The 17,933-nt window shown below is 36.4% G+C and overlaps 1 protein-coding gene across 2 annotated transcripts in view; it reads left to right on the top strand.

Moving 5' to 3' along the window:
• Positions 1-17,933, top strand: part of LOC306863466 (thiamine pyrophosphokinase 1-like) — an 84,041-nt gene that overhangs the window by 48,145 nt on the left and 17,963 nt on the right. For both annotated transcript variants that reach the window (XM_079406807.1, XM_079406806.1), the window contains 2 exons: positions 1,396-1,542; positions 3,246-3,345. In XM_079406807.1, coding sequence (XP_079262933.1) covers positions 1,396-1,542; positions 3,246-3,345 — 247 coding nt within the window. The remainder of the gene's footprint in view (positions 1-1,395; positions 1,543-3,245; positions 3,346-17,933) is intronic.

Genomic DNA, 17,933 nt, shown 5'->3' on the forward strand with positions numbered 1-17,933 from the left:
GAGTTGTTGGATCTCACAGGGTGATGGGTACATTGCAGTATTCAGACAAATGGTCCCGGGAGCAAATATCAAAGACATTCTGCCAAGTCGACGTTTTCCGGTCCGCACTGTTCCCTCGGAATACTTTCCATAATGTATGACTCTGTTGTTTAGTGAAGAAGGACATAATTTTTGGCTGCAGTGGGAAGGAAAAAGCTACGGTGCAACTTTGCAAAAGCACTCTCAGAACATTTATCATCAACTTGCAGAATCTACATCCCACAATCGCTCATTTGTTTGTCCGTTCGTTCAATCATTCACTTGTTTATTCGTTTGTTGAAGCAACAGCACTTTTAAATGATTTATTCTGGAGTTGCATTAATAAACTTCATCCACTACTTTGCACTCACAATCACTGATTTGTTTGACTATTTGTTTGTTTGTTCGTTCATTTGTTTGTATGTTGGTTCATTTTAAAACATTTATCCTGTAGTTGCAATCAACAATCTCAGTTTACTTGTTTTGCTCCCACAATCTCTCATTCTTTTGCTTGTTTGCTTATATATCTGTTCATTCATTAATTTATTTGTCCATCCAAGACTTTAAGGACATTTACCCTTGGGTTGCATAAAAAATGGTAGGCCTAATCCACTGCTTTTCTCTCACAATTGCTGATTTGTTTGTTTGTTCATTAATTCATTTGTTTGTTTGTTTATTTGTTGGTGCCATGAATGACATTTAAAACATTTATTCTGGCGCTGTATAAAGAATCTGTGTCCACAGCTTACACGCATACTAATTAATTTGTTTGTTTTTTCATTTATTTTAATTTTTTTCTGTCATTCATTTGTTAGTGCAATATCACATTTAAAACATTTATTCTGGCATTGTGTAAAGACTCCAGAGCTTACACGCATACAAATTAATTTGTTTATATGTTTGTTGATGAATTAGTTTGTTTGTTCGTTCGTTAATTTGTTGGCGCATTAGCACTTTTAAAACATAACTGCATGAAGAATCAATGTATACTAGTTTTGCTTACACACCAATTTGTTTGTTTGTTGATTTTTGTTCATTCATTCATTTGTTGGTGCAATAGCACTTTATGAAAAATATATAGCATTTATCCTGGAGTTACATAAAGAAATCATTTGTTAATTTGTTTGTTTGTTCATTTGATTGCGCTACAACACTTAAAGAACATCTGTCCTGCAGTTTCTCTGCCGCTTTTCTCACAAATTTACTGATTTGTACGCTCATTCATCTGTTCATTCATTCGTTTGGATAGTTGTATATACAGTATATTCTTCTTTTTATGCAACATAACTCAGAATCTCTCATTCATTTGGTTAATTTGTTCATTCTGTGGTTATTTATTTATTTGTTTACTCATCTGCAATTTCTTTTTTTTTGCAGATAGACACCATCGTAACCCTGGGTGGTCTTGGAGGCCGCTTTGACCTGATCATGGCCACGGTGGAGACCTTGTTTCATGCCCAGAAGATGACCGACCTGCCTGTGGTGGTTATACAAGACCGTTCTCTGGCTGTCCTCCTCCAAGAGGTAAACATTTCTTTCCCTCTCATTAGCATGGACTAGTCAGTGTTTGCACTCGTGTGCTTTTGACATCCTGATTGCGGCACTTAATGATCAATGGTGATATTAAGCTATTAACAACTGCTTTACTGCCTCTTCTGCGTTGTTTCCTGTTTGTGCACTTTTGAAAGGTCACAGCTCTAGATCCAAAAAAATGCTGAAAGCATTGTCAACATTTTTATTCAACACTACTATATAAAGCAAATAAAGGCATGTGAGAGATGTGTGCGTGTGTGTGTGTGTTTTATATGTTTTATGCTTTAGAGATCAGACCAGCTCATATTTGCACAATAACACTATATAGTACATGACAAGCCCTTGTTTTGAATTTTGCAGACATGTATAGAAAATAGTAAGACATTGTAATCTTGTCCAACTAATAAGAAACCTTACAGAATTGCTCTGGCTGCATTACTTTGCATTCTGCATGAGAATATTTAATCAACCGCTGAGGCTCATAGAGAATATAGGACATTGAGATGATTGTGAAAATCTTAATCTATCGGCTCTTGTAATGGGCCAGAAATTTAAATGAATGCTTCTCAGTCTATATAAAGATGTCCTTGACTGCTTCAGTCCCTCATAAAGCAGACTTATAAAACATGAATTCAGTTCTCTGTCTGTGCAGCACTCATTTACTGCTATTCCTGGCTTTTCTGAGACAGATAAAAATTAGTTTTGAATAATCACATTTTGAAGTTTGCAAAAGGTATGTTTAGATTAAAATAAAACATTTATAAATAGCATCTAACTTGCCAAATGTAATAGGAGCTAATTATTACTTAATAGTTCTTGGAACATCGAGCCAGTTTGCAAGAATATCTGTAATTTTGGAAGCTTCGTCATTCATCTTACTTTTAAGTAAGTGTGTGTGTATGTCGAAAGCAATACACCACTTTAGAAATGTGATAATTGAAATATTGAACCAGACTGTTGTCTGTGATGAGAACTGAGAACAGCATTACAAATGGTGGGTTGCCAGTGCCTCTGCGGGTGAGAAAGTTTTAAAATGCAGCTTTTCTGACCGTTTTCTCCATTCTTACAGGTCTGCAGTGTAGGACCATATATGTGAATTTAGAGTCTCCCTCGGCATAATATTACATAAATATTACATTTATAAACAATTCTAAAACTACCAGCTGCCCCAGACTTATTTAAGATAGTTTGCTAATTTGGGCAGAATGTACTGGCATACTATATTTCAAATATTCTGAAGTAATACAATAACTTTAGACAGATATTTAAAGGGATAATTCATCCAAAAATTAAAATGCTGTCATTAATTACTCAACTTCATGTCATTCCAAACCCCTAAGAAAGGTAGTAAGGGCATTGTTAAAATAGTCTATGTGATATCAGTGGTTCAACCTTAATTTTATGAAGCTTCGAGAATACTTTTTGTGTGCAAAGAAAACAAAATAACGACTTTATTCAACAAGTTCTTCTCTTCACTGTCAGTCTTCAGCGTGCGTTCATGAGAGTACCACTTACTACCTTTCGGGGCCTTGAACGTGGTAGTTACGTTACTGTCTATGCAGGGTCAGAAAGCTCTCGGATTTCATAAAAAATATCTTAATTTGTGTTCATTATTTTCCCACATCTACTAGATTTTCAAATAGAGTCTCATTCCATTCTATGACCATCTCCTGCTCTATTGCTTACACTTACAGGGCAGACAGCACCGTCTGAACGTGAACACTGGCTCCTGTAGTCTGGTTCCTGTGGGCAGCCCTTGTCTAACCACCACTTCTGGGCTTAAATGGAACTTGGGTGAGTCGCGCTCCTGTAGGCCATAGGTCTGTCCACCCACTCAAACACCAAACACACACTCACACGGACATCCCAGAGGACCAACTCATTGTCTTCACCATCCTCTGTGCTCTATTTACATGGCTTGTCCTAGATAGGAGACATTCATTACCCCTGACAGCTCAAATCTCCAGCAAACTCCCACTGATGTTACAGTTGATGCAGATGTCAGACCTAGATTTAGAAAGGGCTCACATTTACATCATTGGGTTCTCAGTAGCATTTGCTTTTCAAATTGTTCATTTTGTTTCATAAAATAAAAACACTATTTCTTCTAGGAATGTCCCATTGAGAGGAAGGCTCTCAGATTAAACAAAAGAAGAGAAACAAACAGTTTTGAGGACATTGGTTTTGTATGGTATACCAGATATACTGCACTGTGCAATCCATCTTTACTTCAATGCTAGACAGTTTTTCCTTCCTTTTTAAATTATATAAAGGAACATGGAGGATTTTTACGTTTTTCTTATATTAAATGTGACGTTTGTAATTGCTGCATGACCAAGATCACCAAAATCGTCCATTGTTCAGACAAACATATGGTTTGAAGAAACTGCACACTTCACCTTTAAGGATCAACTTCACCTTATCTTTGAACTGAATCAAACTTTGGTCATCTAAAAGCTTGTCTTTAGTGGTTATGAAGGGTTGTAGCTCTGAGTGGGTGAAAGTGGGCCGCCTCCTACGTGCATTAAATGTTAAAGGTGTGCCAAACGACTGCTCTGACTGAAGACATTAGAAGGAATAGTAATGTAGCCCAACTGTTTGCCTTTGATCTGCTAATGCGAGCTGTCAACGAGAATAATCTCTAGCAAGTTTTCTGCGGAGGCGGGGGCTTGTCGTGAAAAAGCACCTCCTGTTAAATCCTGCAGAGGGCACAGGGGGTGTTGTTGCGGTGGGACTGAAGTGACAGATACATGACTGAAAAGTTTAGCTTTATTGTGTCAGCAGCCTGCCGTTTCTGCAAAAGGATTTTCCACCTGATTGTGATGGCTCTGGACTATGAACTTTGACCTTGACTTTAAAGGGACACTCCACTTTTTTTTGAAAATAGGCTCATTTTACAAATCCCCTAGAGTTAAACAGTTGAGTTTTACCGTTTTTTAATCTATTCAGCCGATCTCCGGGTCTGGCGGTAATGATATTACGCAGCGCCTGAAAGTAGTCCCAATATCATATAACTAGTTACCTAGCTGGGGACTATTTTCAGGTGCTGCGTAATATCACTGCGCCTGCTGCACCCATGGTATCTCATGGTGTCTTAGTACACGATGTAACTAAGAAAGAGTTAAGCTTTAAATAGGAAAATTATCGAAACTCTTTGGTCATTTTTGAGCGAGATGCTAATGGTCTAATCCGATTCAATGATCTATGCTAAGCTAAGCTAAAAGTGCTACCGCCAGACCCGGAGATCGGCTGAATGGATTCAAAAATGGTAAAACTCAACTGTTTAACTCAAGGGGAGTTGTAAAATGAGCCTATTTTTTAAAAAAAGTGGAGTGTTCCTTTAAAACAAACAGCTTTGTTAAGCTCAGTGGTGTAGGGGTTTCAAGAAGTTGGCATAATGTGAATTAAACGTGTAAAAAGCCTTTAACTAGTCACGATAAGTTTAGTTTCAAAACGCTTTTAAGTGCTATAACCAACATAGAATTACTAAAAAAAAAAAAAACTGCAAAACTCTGCAAACGTACCTATACTTCTCACTACAGTTGCAGTTTTCACATAAATTATGATTACAGGGGCAGAGTATCGGTTAATCAAAACTTACTTTTGTACATTTCATTGCACAATACTTCATGACCTCAAAACACTTTCACTGTAGTACAGCGGTTCTCAATTCCAGTCCTCGTGCCCCCCCACTCTGCATATTTTGTATGTCTCTCTTAGTTAACACACCTGATTCAGATAATCTCCGTGCATGAACTGTGTTCCGAATAACATGGTCCCTACACAGTGTCCATTGAAAATCCGTTTGTTTACTTCACTTCGGAACATTCATTTACGTATTTTCGCTGCGCTACATCTTCACACACGGACGAGTGTGACATAATATACCTCTGTAAATCAATTTAAATTCACTTCTCGCACACTTCAATGCACTTTTAATGTAACATATACGTTCGCTTCGAACTAGAATCATGGCGGAATATCCTGTGATGTCCACTTGCGTTCGAATAGAACAAACGTCTGAAGCGTTAAGAGAAACATACAAAATGTGCATAGCGGGGGGGGGGCGCGAGGACTGGAATTGAGAACCGCTGCTGTAGTACATGATTTGCAAACTAATACCTTTTGACGTTTGCATCACATAAGCTCTATATGTATGGCTTTTCTGACATAGTAAACTTGCTCAGTGGCTCACCTGGTACAGCATTGCAATTGTGATGAGGAGCACTCAGTATGAGTCCTGTGAAACAAGATATAATAAATACTTTCAAATGCGTTTTAGTGGAAGCAAACTAAAATGGCATGGTTGATTCAGCAAATGCGTTTTTATCTTTTATCTTTATGTTTGCTGTTTAACACTGTCAATTAGGTTTATGATAGGGTCTAGTGTTGGTGAAACAATATTTTCAAATGCAATTAGTTTCAGATAAAATGGCACATGCTATTAGCACTACTTACTTTGGGAACAGCAAGCAATGTAATATAATTTTGCATTTCACATTTTTCAAATATGATTGTTAGATGCTTACATTTGAATTTAGGTTTGATTACATGTTCTATTTATTACTTGCTATATGGGTAACAATTTATAATAAGTTTAATTTATTTTCTAACTATAAGTAAAATCATATCTGGTAAGAATTAAAATTATATATAAATGTTATTAATATCAATAGTGTGTGGTAACATGAACAGTTAAATTATCTTTACATAAATATATCTATCAACGAAATGGTTGTTTTATTTTTAAATAAAAAAACACTGACTGTTCTACAAATTGGTGATATTTTCAAAGTTAAATTTCTAGAAGCTGCATGACAGCTCAGACAGCACTTAGCCCCATATGCACTTTGAAGTAATGAACACAAAAATTATATAATAATAATTATAATAATTCATTACATTTATATAGCGCTTTTCTGCTTTTTCTAAGCACTCAAAGCGCTCTACATTGTGAGGGGTGGTGTCTCCTCGTCCACCACCAGTGTGCAGCACCCACCTGGATGATGCGACGGCAGCTGGTGGAGAGGAGACAGAGTGATGAAGCCAATCAGTGTAAGGGGATGATTAGGAGGCCATGATGGTCAGAGACCAATGGGGAAATTTGGCCAGGATGCCGAGGTCACACCTCTACTCTTTTCGAAAGACATCCTGGGATTGTTAATGACCACAGAGAGTCAGGACCTCGGTTTAACGTCTCATCCGAAAGACGGTGCTTTTTTGACAGTATAGTGTCCCCGTAACTATACTGGGGCGTTAGGACCCACACAGACTGCAGGGTGAGCACCCCCTGCTGGCCTCACTAACACCTCTTCCAACAGCAACCTAGTTTTCCCAGGAGGTCTCCCATCCAGGTACTGACCAGGCTCAGCCCTGCTTAGCTTCAGTGGGCAACAGGTCTTGGGCTGTAGGGTGATATGGCTGTGGCTATATAACATGCATATTTGTCGCATCTCATGGTGCTGTATTTATTAGTCTCATTTTGTCTCATCACGCTCAGCTCTTGCCCAGACTCCCTTGAGTCTTGAGTGTGATAACAAGAGAAACATTTTCTGAGAGATAAACTACCAGTAATCACTTTTGTAATTTCCTGTATGAGTTCGAATAATTCTGCCTTTGGGGTTTTAGACAAATCTAGTACAATGGAGACCAGTTTCTGGGTAGGCCCTGTTTTTGATTTGTAAAAGTAAATATAATAGAAATGGATCACAGTAGACTATTTCTTTAATTTTAGCAGATTATTAGTTTTTGAAAATCCAGTTTTAGTCACTCACTCTGGATAACGCATTTACAAGCTACAGGAACGAGCTTTATTAAACAGATTTACCAAACTAGCTAATACTTATTCTGTTTAATCTTTGTAAGAAGTATTATGATGATGATGATCCAAACATATGTCTATTGTGTAATGAAACTATTTTCTTTTTTAATATGTTTAAAAATGTGATTTCCTGGGATGGCAAGAAACATTTGTCATAACAATAATAATTTCAAATTATTATCAATGTTAAAAAACAGTTGTGCTGCTTGCTTAATATTTTTGTGGAAGCTAAGATACATTTTTTCAGGATTATTAGATAAATTAGAAAGTTTAAAAGAATGTTTGAAATGTTTTAATAAATTTAATGTGTCCTTGCTAAATAAAAGTATTAATTTCTTTCAAATGAAATTATTTTCAAAATATAAATGTATTTGCTTTGCTACTTTGTAAAAGCTCAATTCACTTAAAACATTTGGCTCTTCTCTCACCTTTTAATTATTCCCAGTATTTTGTGGATTAATCATAACCACAGAAGTGTTTACTTACACATTAGTGAATGTTTCCAGATAACAAGTGCAGAAGTGTGAGTTAATCTTCTCACAATAGCCTGAGGCTGATGTACAGTTAAGTTCAACGTAAGAGAATTCCACATGTTTTGGCTGGAGTTACTCCATCCAGTGCCGCCTCCTGGGAAAAAGACCTGCCCAGACACTTAACCTTAAGCAATTTACCACCAGCAGCTAGATGACACTTATAACCCTCATAAACAGCGCTCATACACACACATAAGGCACGGTAGATTTGTGTTGAGAAGAGTTCCAGAGTATGTGTTTATAAAACCTTTGGGAATATTTTAATGAATGCATAACAGAAAAAATACCAGGGTGAGGTAATCATGATGAGCTGCCAAGGAGAAGCACCACAACTCATGTGTTACAGTTATTTGAGATAACAAGCCACGAAATATTCAGGTACACTAAGCGCATGACTGCTGTTTTCTCTGAAAGTGTTGACCTGCTCCTACTCAAACTGAAAACTGAGAGCTTACAGTGTTACATTTGGTGTTGAATGTAGAATTAATAGGCTGTTGAACTCAATGCTCAGTCCGTGAGAAAGACAAATTCATTAATTTTGCCATTACCCATATTTTCTTCTTTAAAATTTAATGCATTTATGATGTGTAAATATTGAATAGTAATATTTACCTCAGTATGTTTTTGCTATTTTGGCCTAAATGTGTTTTTGTTCTTGCAAATTAATTGCATAAGTTTCTCCATTTAGTGGACTTTCTTTAAAGACTTTGTAAACTTAGTGTTTTGAAAGTTGAAGTTTGCTGTCTATTAAGACTAAGTACTATGAATTTCATATTGATGCAACTTCTATGAGTTTTGTGGCTAGGGAAATACACAAGCCCTTGCGATTTGAAGAATTTAATTTGCGTTTTAGCTCGAAGCATGGTGACTTATGGGGATGTGTAAATAATTGCTCATTAGAATTCATAACTGCTTTAGTTCCATTTAGTGCTTTTAATTAAGTCTGTTCTAAGTTGTTGTGTTTAGTGATTAACGTTCACTTGTAGTGTTCTAATATAGATTTTTGTCACTTGATAGAAAAAAGTAGCTTGTGGGAAAAACTGCAGATGACTAAATGTACTGAAAAAAATTTCTTCTGTTTGTAGCGTCTAAGTTTGTGGTAACTAAGTTTTAATAATCGTTGTAGCCTAATTCTAATTCCGTTGTGTTTCATTGTGTTGCAGCTTGTTTCCATTGTGTTGTGCTAATTTTGTTGTGTTGCAGCTTGTTTCCATTGTGTTGTGCTAATTTTGTTGTGTTGCAGCTTGTTTCCATTGTGTTGTGCTAATTTTGTTGTGTTGTGGTTTGTTTCCATTGTGTTGGGACTTGTTTCCGTTTTGATGGGACTTGTTTCTGTTGTGATGAGACTTGTTTCTGTTGTGATGAGACTTGTTTCCGTTGTGATGGGACTTGTTTCCATTGTGTTGTGGCTTGTTTCCATTGTGTTGTGTCTAATTTTGTTGTGTTGTGGTTTGTTTCCATTGTGTTGGGACTTGTTTCTGTTGTGTTGGGACTTGTTTCCGTTGTGATGGGACTTGTTTCCGTTGTGATGGGACTTGTTTCCATTGTGTTGTGGTTTGTTTCCATTGTGTTGGGACTTGTTTCCATTGTGTTGGGACTTGTTTCCGTTGTGTTGGGACTTGTTTCCGTTGTGTTGGGACTTGTTTCTGTTGTGATGAGACTTGTTTCCGTTGTGATGGGCCTTGTTTCCATTGTGTTGTGGCTTGTTTCCATTGTGTTGTGGCTTGTTTCCATTGTGTTGTGCTAATTTTGTTGTGTTGTGGTTTGTTTCCATTTTGTTGGGACTTGTTTCCGTTTTGATGGGACTTGTTTCCATTGTGTTGTGGCTTGTTTCCATTGTGTTGTGTCTAATTTTGTTGTTGTGGTTTGTTTCCATTGTGTTGGGACTTGTTTCCGTTGTGTTGGGACTTGTTTCTGTTGTGTTGGGACTTGTTTCTGTTGTGATGAGACTTGTTTCTGTTGTGATGAGACTTGTTTCTGTTGTGATGAGACTTGTTTCCGTTGTGATGGGACTTGTTTCCATTGTGTTGTGGCTTGTTCCGTTGTGTTGTGCTAATTTTGTTGTGTTGCAGCTTGTTTCTGTTGTCTTGTTGCCAAAAATATACCCTTTGGGTTTTTGTCATTAAAAATTAATAAGAAAGCCCAGCTCAGGTAACAAAAAATAACACAAAAGTAATATAATGCACTACTTTTCATAAAAAGTTACGTAATGTTACTTTTTTATGGAGTAATGCAATATTGTAATACATGACTTTTAAAAGTAACTTTCCCCAACACTGTTCATAACGATAACTATATCTATACAGGTTTAATAATCGTTGTAATTCTATGAGTATGAGGAAGTCCACGTAACATCTTTAACGAAAACAGTGGAACGATGTCATTGGAATCCTTTTCAGAATTATTTTTTCTAGCTGGACATTCATAGCCAATCAGAATCCATCCCATATATAATAAATACATAACAATATATTATAAAAAGAATGTTATTTTCTGTTGGTGCGAATGCTAATTTGTTATATAATTGTCATTGTAGTTATCTTTTGTAATATGAATGAGTCTGTATTAAATCATTTAAAAATGCTGTTGAGCTAGGTACTAAAAACTTAACTACTTGCAAGATCCACATATGCGGAATTGTTTTGAAAGCAAGATTTTAAAAGAAAATAGAGATTTTGTTTGACAGGTAAATGTTTCTTAAGAGAGCAGAAGCATTTCTCCTCATGCAATGGAGGCATTTCTGCTGCGATTCATTGTGATTCACTGAAAGTGATTCATTCAGAGCTTTTAGCTCTAGTATTGTACTCAAGTGGACTTAGGGGTTAGAACCGCATACTCATTCAAACTTTTTGATTCAGCTATTGTAGCACAAGCCAGGATATTGCTTCCCTCCTCTTCAGCAGCACCTCTCCAGATGATGGCACTTGCAACAGAAGCCCTGCTAACCTCAGATTACGACACATCCAGCGCAAAGCGATGCTGTAGAGACCCTTCAGCTCAGATGGTCAAGGCTCCTGCTGCTTTACTGGATACGATTTTTGTGTCAGCTGAAAAGCACGCTTTGTGTGAGAGATGTCATTGAAGGCAGTGTCTTCCCAGAGGTTATGGGTAATTCATTAAAGGCTGTTTAATGGACGCCCACTGTGGCCCTGAGTGATTTAGGACCTCAGACTCTCATTCTTGGTAATTGCAGCAGAATAGGATGACTTTATGGGCCATTACTATTCTGCTCCCTTGATGTTGCTGTAGGGGTAGATATCAAGGCCAAATATTAAAGTTAGTCATCAGGCCGGTGAAGGAGCCACATTTCGAGAGAGTAATCACGACGGCATTTTGATTTTTGACAAGAGCTTTGTAGAGCACTTAAAGGGAATCTCGCCAGCACCTGAAGAGACTTATCAAATTTATACCAGCTCAGTCATGTAGCGCTGCATGTACTGTTCTGATTCACTTTGATGAGTCTTTGAAAACAGCTGACGCTGATGCACTTCAGATCATTAAAATTAAGCGACTACATTTTGCATTTTTAAAATCCCATTGCAGATAATGAGTTTGCTTGACATTTTGTCACTTTGCTGTTTAGTGTGCTTTTTAACTGCTTGTCATACTGAAAAAGAATTTTTTGAAGCTACTATAGCTTGCAAAGATACACAAAATGACAACAGCAACCCTTTTAAAAACATCTAACTGAAATATTATTGACCCAAAGCTGTTTTAATATATGTATTAAATATACTTATTTTATATACACTCACCGGCCACTTTATTAGGTACGCCTGTTCAATTGCTTGGTAACACAAATTGCAATTCAGCCAATCACATGGCAGCAACTCAATGAATTTAGGCATCTAGATGTGGTGAAGATGACTTGCTGAAGTTCAAACCGAGCATCAGAATGGGGAAGAAAGGGGATTTAAGTGACTTTGAACGTGGAATAGTTGTTGGTTCCAGACGAGCTGTTCTGAGTATTTCAAAAACTGCTGATCTACCGGGATTTTCATGCACAACCATCTCTAGGGTTTACAGAGACTGGTCAGAAAAAGAGATAATATCCAGTGAGCGACAGTTGCGTGGACGAAAATGCCTTGTTGATGTCAGAGGTCAGAGGAGAATTGGCAGACTGGTTAGAGATGATAGAAAGGCAACAGTAACTCAAATAACCACTCGTTACAACCAAGGTATGCAGAATAACATCCCTGAACGCACAACACGTTGAACCCTGAAGCAGATGGGCTACAGCAGCAGAAGACCACATCGGGTGCCGCTCCTGTCAGCTAAGAACAGGAAACGGAGGCTACAATTCACACAGGCTCACCAAAACTGGACAATAGAAGATTGGAAAAATGTTGCCTTGTCTGATGAGTCTCGATTTCTGCTGCGACATTCAGATGGTAGGGTCAGAACATGAAAGCATGGATCCATCCAGCCTTGTCTCAACGGTTCAGGCTGGTGGTGGTGGTGTAATGGTGTGGGGGATATTTTCTTGGCACACTTTGGGCCCCTTAGTACCAATTGAGCACTGTTTAAACACCACAGCCTACCTGAGTATTGTTGCTGACCATCTCCATCCCTTTATGACTACAGTGTACTCATCTTCTGATGGCTACTTCCAGCAGGATAATGCACCATGTCACAAAGCTCAAATCATCTCAGACTGGTTTCTTGAACATGACAATGAGTTCACTTTACTCAAATGGCCTCCACAGTCACCAGATCTCAATCCAATAGAGCACCTTTGGGATGTGGTGGACAAATCTGCTGACAAATCTGTAGCAACTGCGTGATGCTATCATGTCAATATGGACCAAAATCTCTGAGGAATGTTTCCAACACCTTGTTGAATCTATACCACGAAGAATTAAGGCAGTTCTGAAGGCAAAAGAGGGTCCAACCCAGTGCTACCAAGGTGTACCTAATAAAGTGGCCAGTGAGTGTATATATTAGGGCTGTCAGTCGATTCAAATGTTTAATCCAGTTAATTGTATGATGTGGTGATTAATCTAAAATTAAATTTAGCTGTGAAAATAACCCCCCAAAAGATAACCTACAGTCATTATTGTGTTAAATGAGAAAAGTATAGAGTAGATATTACAAAAAGTAGTTTTAAGAAAAAATACTTTATTTCATTCAACATAAAATGTATTACATATAAACAGCCTAATATAAATATGGAACATAAAATTATAATCTGAGAAACATCTCAGTATTTTTTGTTCATACATTGAAAGTCACTGTTAACCAAAACAGCTTGGTTACCAACAGTCTTTTTCTTCTGGTGGCCAACATTCTTCATTATTTTCTGTTAAGTTTCATAAAAGAATGTAAGTGATCGAGGTTTGAAATGACATGAGGGTGAGTAAATGATGACAGAATTTTTCTTTTTGGGTTAACAATCAATTTAATGTAATGATACACAAAATAAGAAACTAAAACCGCCAGCAGGCAACGGTAAATGTCTTATGAGTAAGTAATTCAGTCAATCATTCAAATCTGCTGATTCATTCAGGAATTACTTCAATGACTCTCTTTATGAATTGGCCATTGAATCATTGGTTCACCCAATTCGTTCCAAATGCAGATTCGTTCAGAAATCTGAAAATCACCGCTGTGTTAAGAGACGCACAACAGTTCTGCTGTGGCTTTATAGGTAATGTGTTTGCTTACCAAAATTGAGCAAAGGATAATATTGTAGTCTATCTAAAATATAACAAAATATTAACTTCTTATTTACTGAACTGGTATGATATTGCTCTCACTGCTTGTATGATATCGCTTATCATTTAATATAAATATGAGGCAAAACTTATACAGGGACATTTTTTGTCCCAATATCTTAAATTTTAAGGGCACATAACTGCATTTTATAGGCTACATCACGCAGTGAGTTGTAAACCTGCATCATGTTTGTCAACTGTATGAAATGTAAGATGATGTACAGGTCATGGGCGGTGCAGGTGCCATTTTGTTTTACAAAAATCAATTAGCCTCTTTTATTGAATGAAAGATCTTATAGGATAACAAGATAATAGAATAAAAATTGAAATCATAAAGGTTTACTAAAACAACTAAACTAGAACACACTCTAGTTTATATAAACTCATAGATACATTAATTTCATGTATGTTATATTTGCAGCAGCAGTATTTCTTACATGCTCACAGCAGCATGTTGTGGATGTATTGGCAGTAGCAAGTCTCGGTACTTGCTCTGCCACAGCAGCAGCAGCGAAGCAGATCTATTCCACCAAGACCAAATACATTAACATTGTCATGTACATTACCATGCCAATCCCTTCGAGAGTTGTCATGAAAGAACTAAATTTATTATAGTAAAACTATATGTAATTCTTATAACAAAGTAGCATGTAACTAAATATTCTGCTTTAAAAAAAAGACCTAAAGTCGTTTGTTTTGATTCAGTTCATTTACATGAGCTGTTTGAATGAACCGATTCATTAGAATGAATTAGACTTGTTACTAGAAAGGCTACACTATTTTGGAAACGCTACTTAAAAATGTAGTAAAGTTTTGCTACTTTAAATTAGTTACGTTTCACTGTATTGGTATGCAAATCACACTGTTAGCCTTTACTGCTAACTTTCCCCTTGACACTGTTAGGTCGAATTTGTGTTTCTTTGTTGAGGGAGGATTAAATCTGCAGGTAGGGGAAGCAAAAAATTAAGGGACACTGACAGACTTCCTTCTGTTCATGTGAATCTTTAAAAGATGTCACACTGTTCTTCTCAGAATGCCTCAGCGTGAGTTTTTGTAACTGAGAGTTTTATAGAATGTGCAAAGCTTGACATTTCGACCAAATGAAAGCTAATGCCCCACACTTTTTCAAGAGAAAATAATATTACTTTCTTTTCCTTTACCCAGTCCTTCAAGTGAAAAATTTTAGAGCTGTTGAGATGATAATGTCATTACTTTCCCAACAGGAAATAAAGAGACGTTATATAACTCTCAAAATTGTTGTTCACATGCTGTCCTCTGCACAACAGTAGTGGTTGTCTCTGTTAGTTATGAAGGCCTTGAAGGTGGGTCACTGTTTTATAACATTCTGTAATATGCCGTTTTGCTCTGTGTTTACCATATGATAGATCTGGACTGTCTTCCGGACTGAAACCCTGTTACGATCCCATAAGATAAATTACCATAAACATCTCAGCGGGGTGGCGTAGAATAGTTGGTGGGGTGTTTTTTACAGATCGGTCAAAGTGAATATTTATTGTGATTGCTGTGGTTAAAGCAGGGCATTTATAGCTTTGCTGTCAGATTTCAGTTATTACCATAAAGACCTCTGAAGGACAGAATCTATTTAGTGTTTTTTTTTTTCATCGCAGGTAGATGAAAGGACAGCTTGTCTCTCTTTTTACTCTCCTTCTCGTCACGTACTCTCTCTCTCTTTCGTTTTGTTTTGTTCTTTAGCTTTTCCCTCAGCCTGCCAGTGTCTCAAAGGAGAGAATAAAAATTGTCTGAGGGGAAGTCAAGTGAGTCTTCAACAGGAAGCATGGCTTGCAAACCTGGAAATAAAATTATAAATCATCACTAAATTATTTTCATATTTCAAACTATTATTTTTTATTGTAGTATTATTTATTATTTATATAACTGATTGTTTTCTGCGTTGTAATAAACTTCTTTTTTTTTGGCTGTATAAAATAAAAAACTAATATTTTTAAAAAATCAGTTATTCAGTTATTTTAAATAAAAATAACTTTATTCAGTTATTATAAATGGAAATATAGGAGAAAAAAATATAAATGTAAAGTCAGCAACACCAAAGCTCCAAAAGTATCAAAAAAATGTATTTAAAAATGTAAATAATGAAGATGAAGATGATGTCTGATGAAGAGCCTGTGTTCTCAAAACGTCACATGCTGTGCGAAAGTTTTTTAAATACATTTTTTTATACTTTTGGAGCTTTGGTGTTGCCGACTTTACATTTATATTTTCTACTTGTTTTTTAGTCGAGCACCCATCTGAGATTGATGTGCGTGCTTTTGTTTGTTTTTTGTCAAATAGAAATATTGTGAAATCAAAATAATGTTTATTTTATTTTTTATTTTTTTATTTTTTTATTTTTTATTTATTTATTTATTTATTTTTATTTAGAAAGCTGCTGTGTAATAAGACAGTGTACAGTCCACTGGATTGTATTCCCTTTTAGCAGCTTTAGCAGTATAAAATAATAAACTAATAACAAAAAAAGCAATTTTAAATAAAAAATAAGTTCATTTAAACAATAGTTAGTTGCCGTGTTAAAATACAGTGTACAGCCAGCTGGATTATATTCCCTTCAGACAGCCTTTAGTAGTACAAATTATAATAATAATAATTTTAAAATTAAAAATAACTAAGTTATTCTACTCCCAGTTTGTAACAGCATAAAATAATGAACTAATAATAAAATAACACATTATTTTAAATCAATAAATAAATATTATATATTTTTAAATAAATAAATAATATGATTATTACTGAAAATATTTTATTTATTTATTTATTTATTTGGTAAGTGAGTAATACACCGTATAATAGGGCATAATGCCCTATTATACGGTGTATTATTTATTTATTTGGTAAGTGAGTAATACACCGTATAATAGGGCATAATGCCAGCTGTTTAATTCAGGCAATACAAGACTTTCATTGTGCTCAATGAAACAAAATTATGTTATACTGTATGTATTTTCCTGACTACCCATGCATAAAATAAAATATTTTTTTATAGTGGGCAGGTACCGGGCCAGCAAATAAAAAAAACACTTAAGGCCCCGATATACTTCAAACAAAATCGAAGAACGGACTGAAATTACGTCATTTTGAACAAAATCAGGCCGAAACGAAGTTCGTTTTGAGTTCGTTTCGGCAGTTCGATACAGCTCACCAAAGCGAACTTTCTGAGGAGTTCGTTTTGGCTCCTAAACACCTTTGAGCTACCGTTGGTCTGTGGTGATTACGCAATCGGTGGCTGTGTTCTGGAACTCCACTTTCTTTTTGACGCACAATTTTTTTTTTCCCTGGTTCGTTTCTCATTCAACAAAGGTCAGGCAGGAGAACAACATCTCCAAGTAACTAGCAACATCAATACACTGTGTCGAATAGCTGAGCTGCCACAAATATATCCGCACCTGTACTATCACTCGCAGGGAGACTTTAAAGATTCAGAGAAAGCATTTAATTCCTAGAAAGAAATCGCAACGAAGCTTGGTGTCGACGACACAGAGTTATGCAAAAAGCGACGTAGAGAAACATCAGATGCAAGTTTTCCAAAGCCATGAAAAGAATGAAACGACAGAGTAAAGATATAAGGTAGCAAGTACCAAATACATGTTTCAAATAAATGTTACACCATACTGCTGCTGCTGTTGTTCTTTCAATAAGGGAATTTAAAAGGTATACAGTAAATGAAATGCCATAACATACAATAATAAACCTTTGTTTTTATCAAATTATGACAACACATAAAATATAAAAACGTGTAATAATTTATCCAGTTAATAATGTTCGAAAACCGTATACCGTCGCTCAGTCTTTTCAAACTTCTTTTTGCCCCCAAACGAAGAATGAAAACGAACTTCGTTTGAAGTATATCGGGGCCTTTATTGTTGAGCCCTGCCTCACACATAAATTTACACAAATACAGCATTTGTGAGCATGACAAGAAGACAATTTTCTCACTTCTTAAGTCGCTATGTACAGCTGTCTCCCCTTCTAAAGCAAAAAACATGGAGATTGTAGGTTGGAAGTCGTGAAGCTCATTCATGTGGAATAATGGCTCTCAGATACCTCTACTCCAGCTCAGTCAGATCGACCAGCATCAGGGACTGACCGCAGAGAGGAAAACCATGCAAACATTAGCCATTCCTGTGTAGATAGGGGGTGCATGGCTGAAAACATTAGTATAGATGTAAGAGGGAAATTGAGACACATGGGAGACGTCTCTATGTGTGTGAGTCGCACGTATGAAATGAGTGTTGGGGAGGAAATAGAAGCGAAGGCCATTTACGAAAGAGGATTTATATT

This window comes from Barbus barbus, assembly GCF_936440315.1.
Source record: "Barbus barbus genome assembly, chromosome: 44".
Classification (NCBI taxonomy): Eukaryota; Metazoa; Chordata; class Actinopteri; order Cypriniformes; family Cyprinidae; genus Barbus; species Barbus barbus.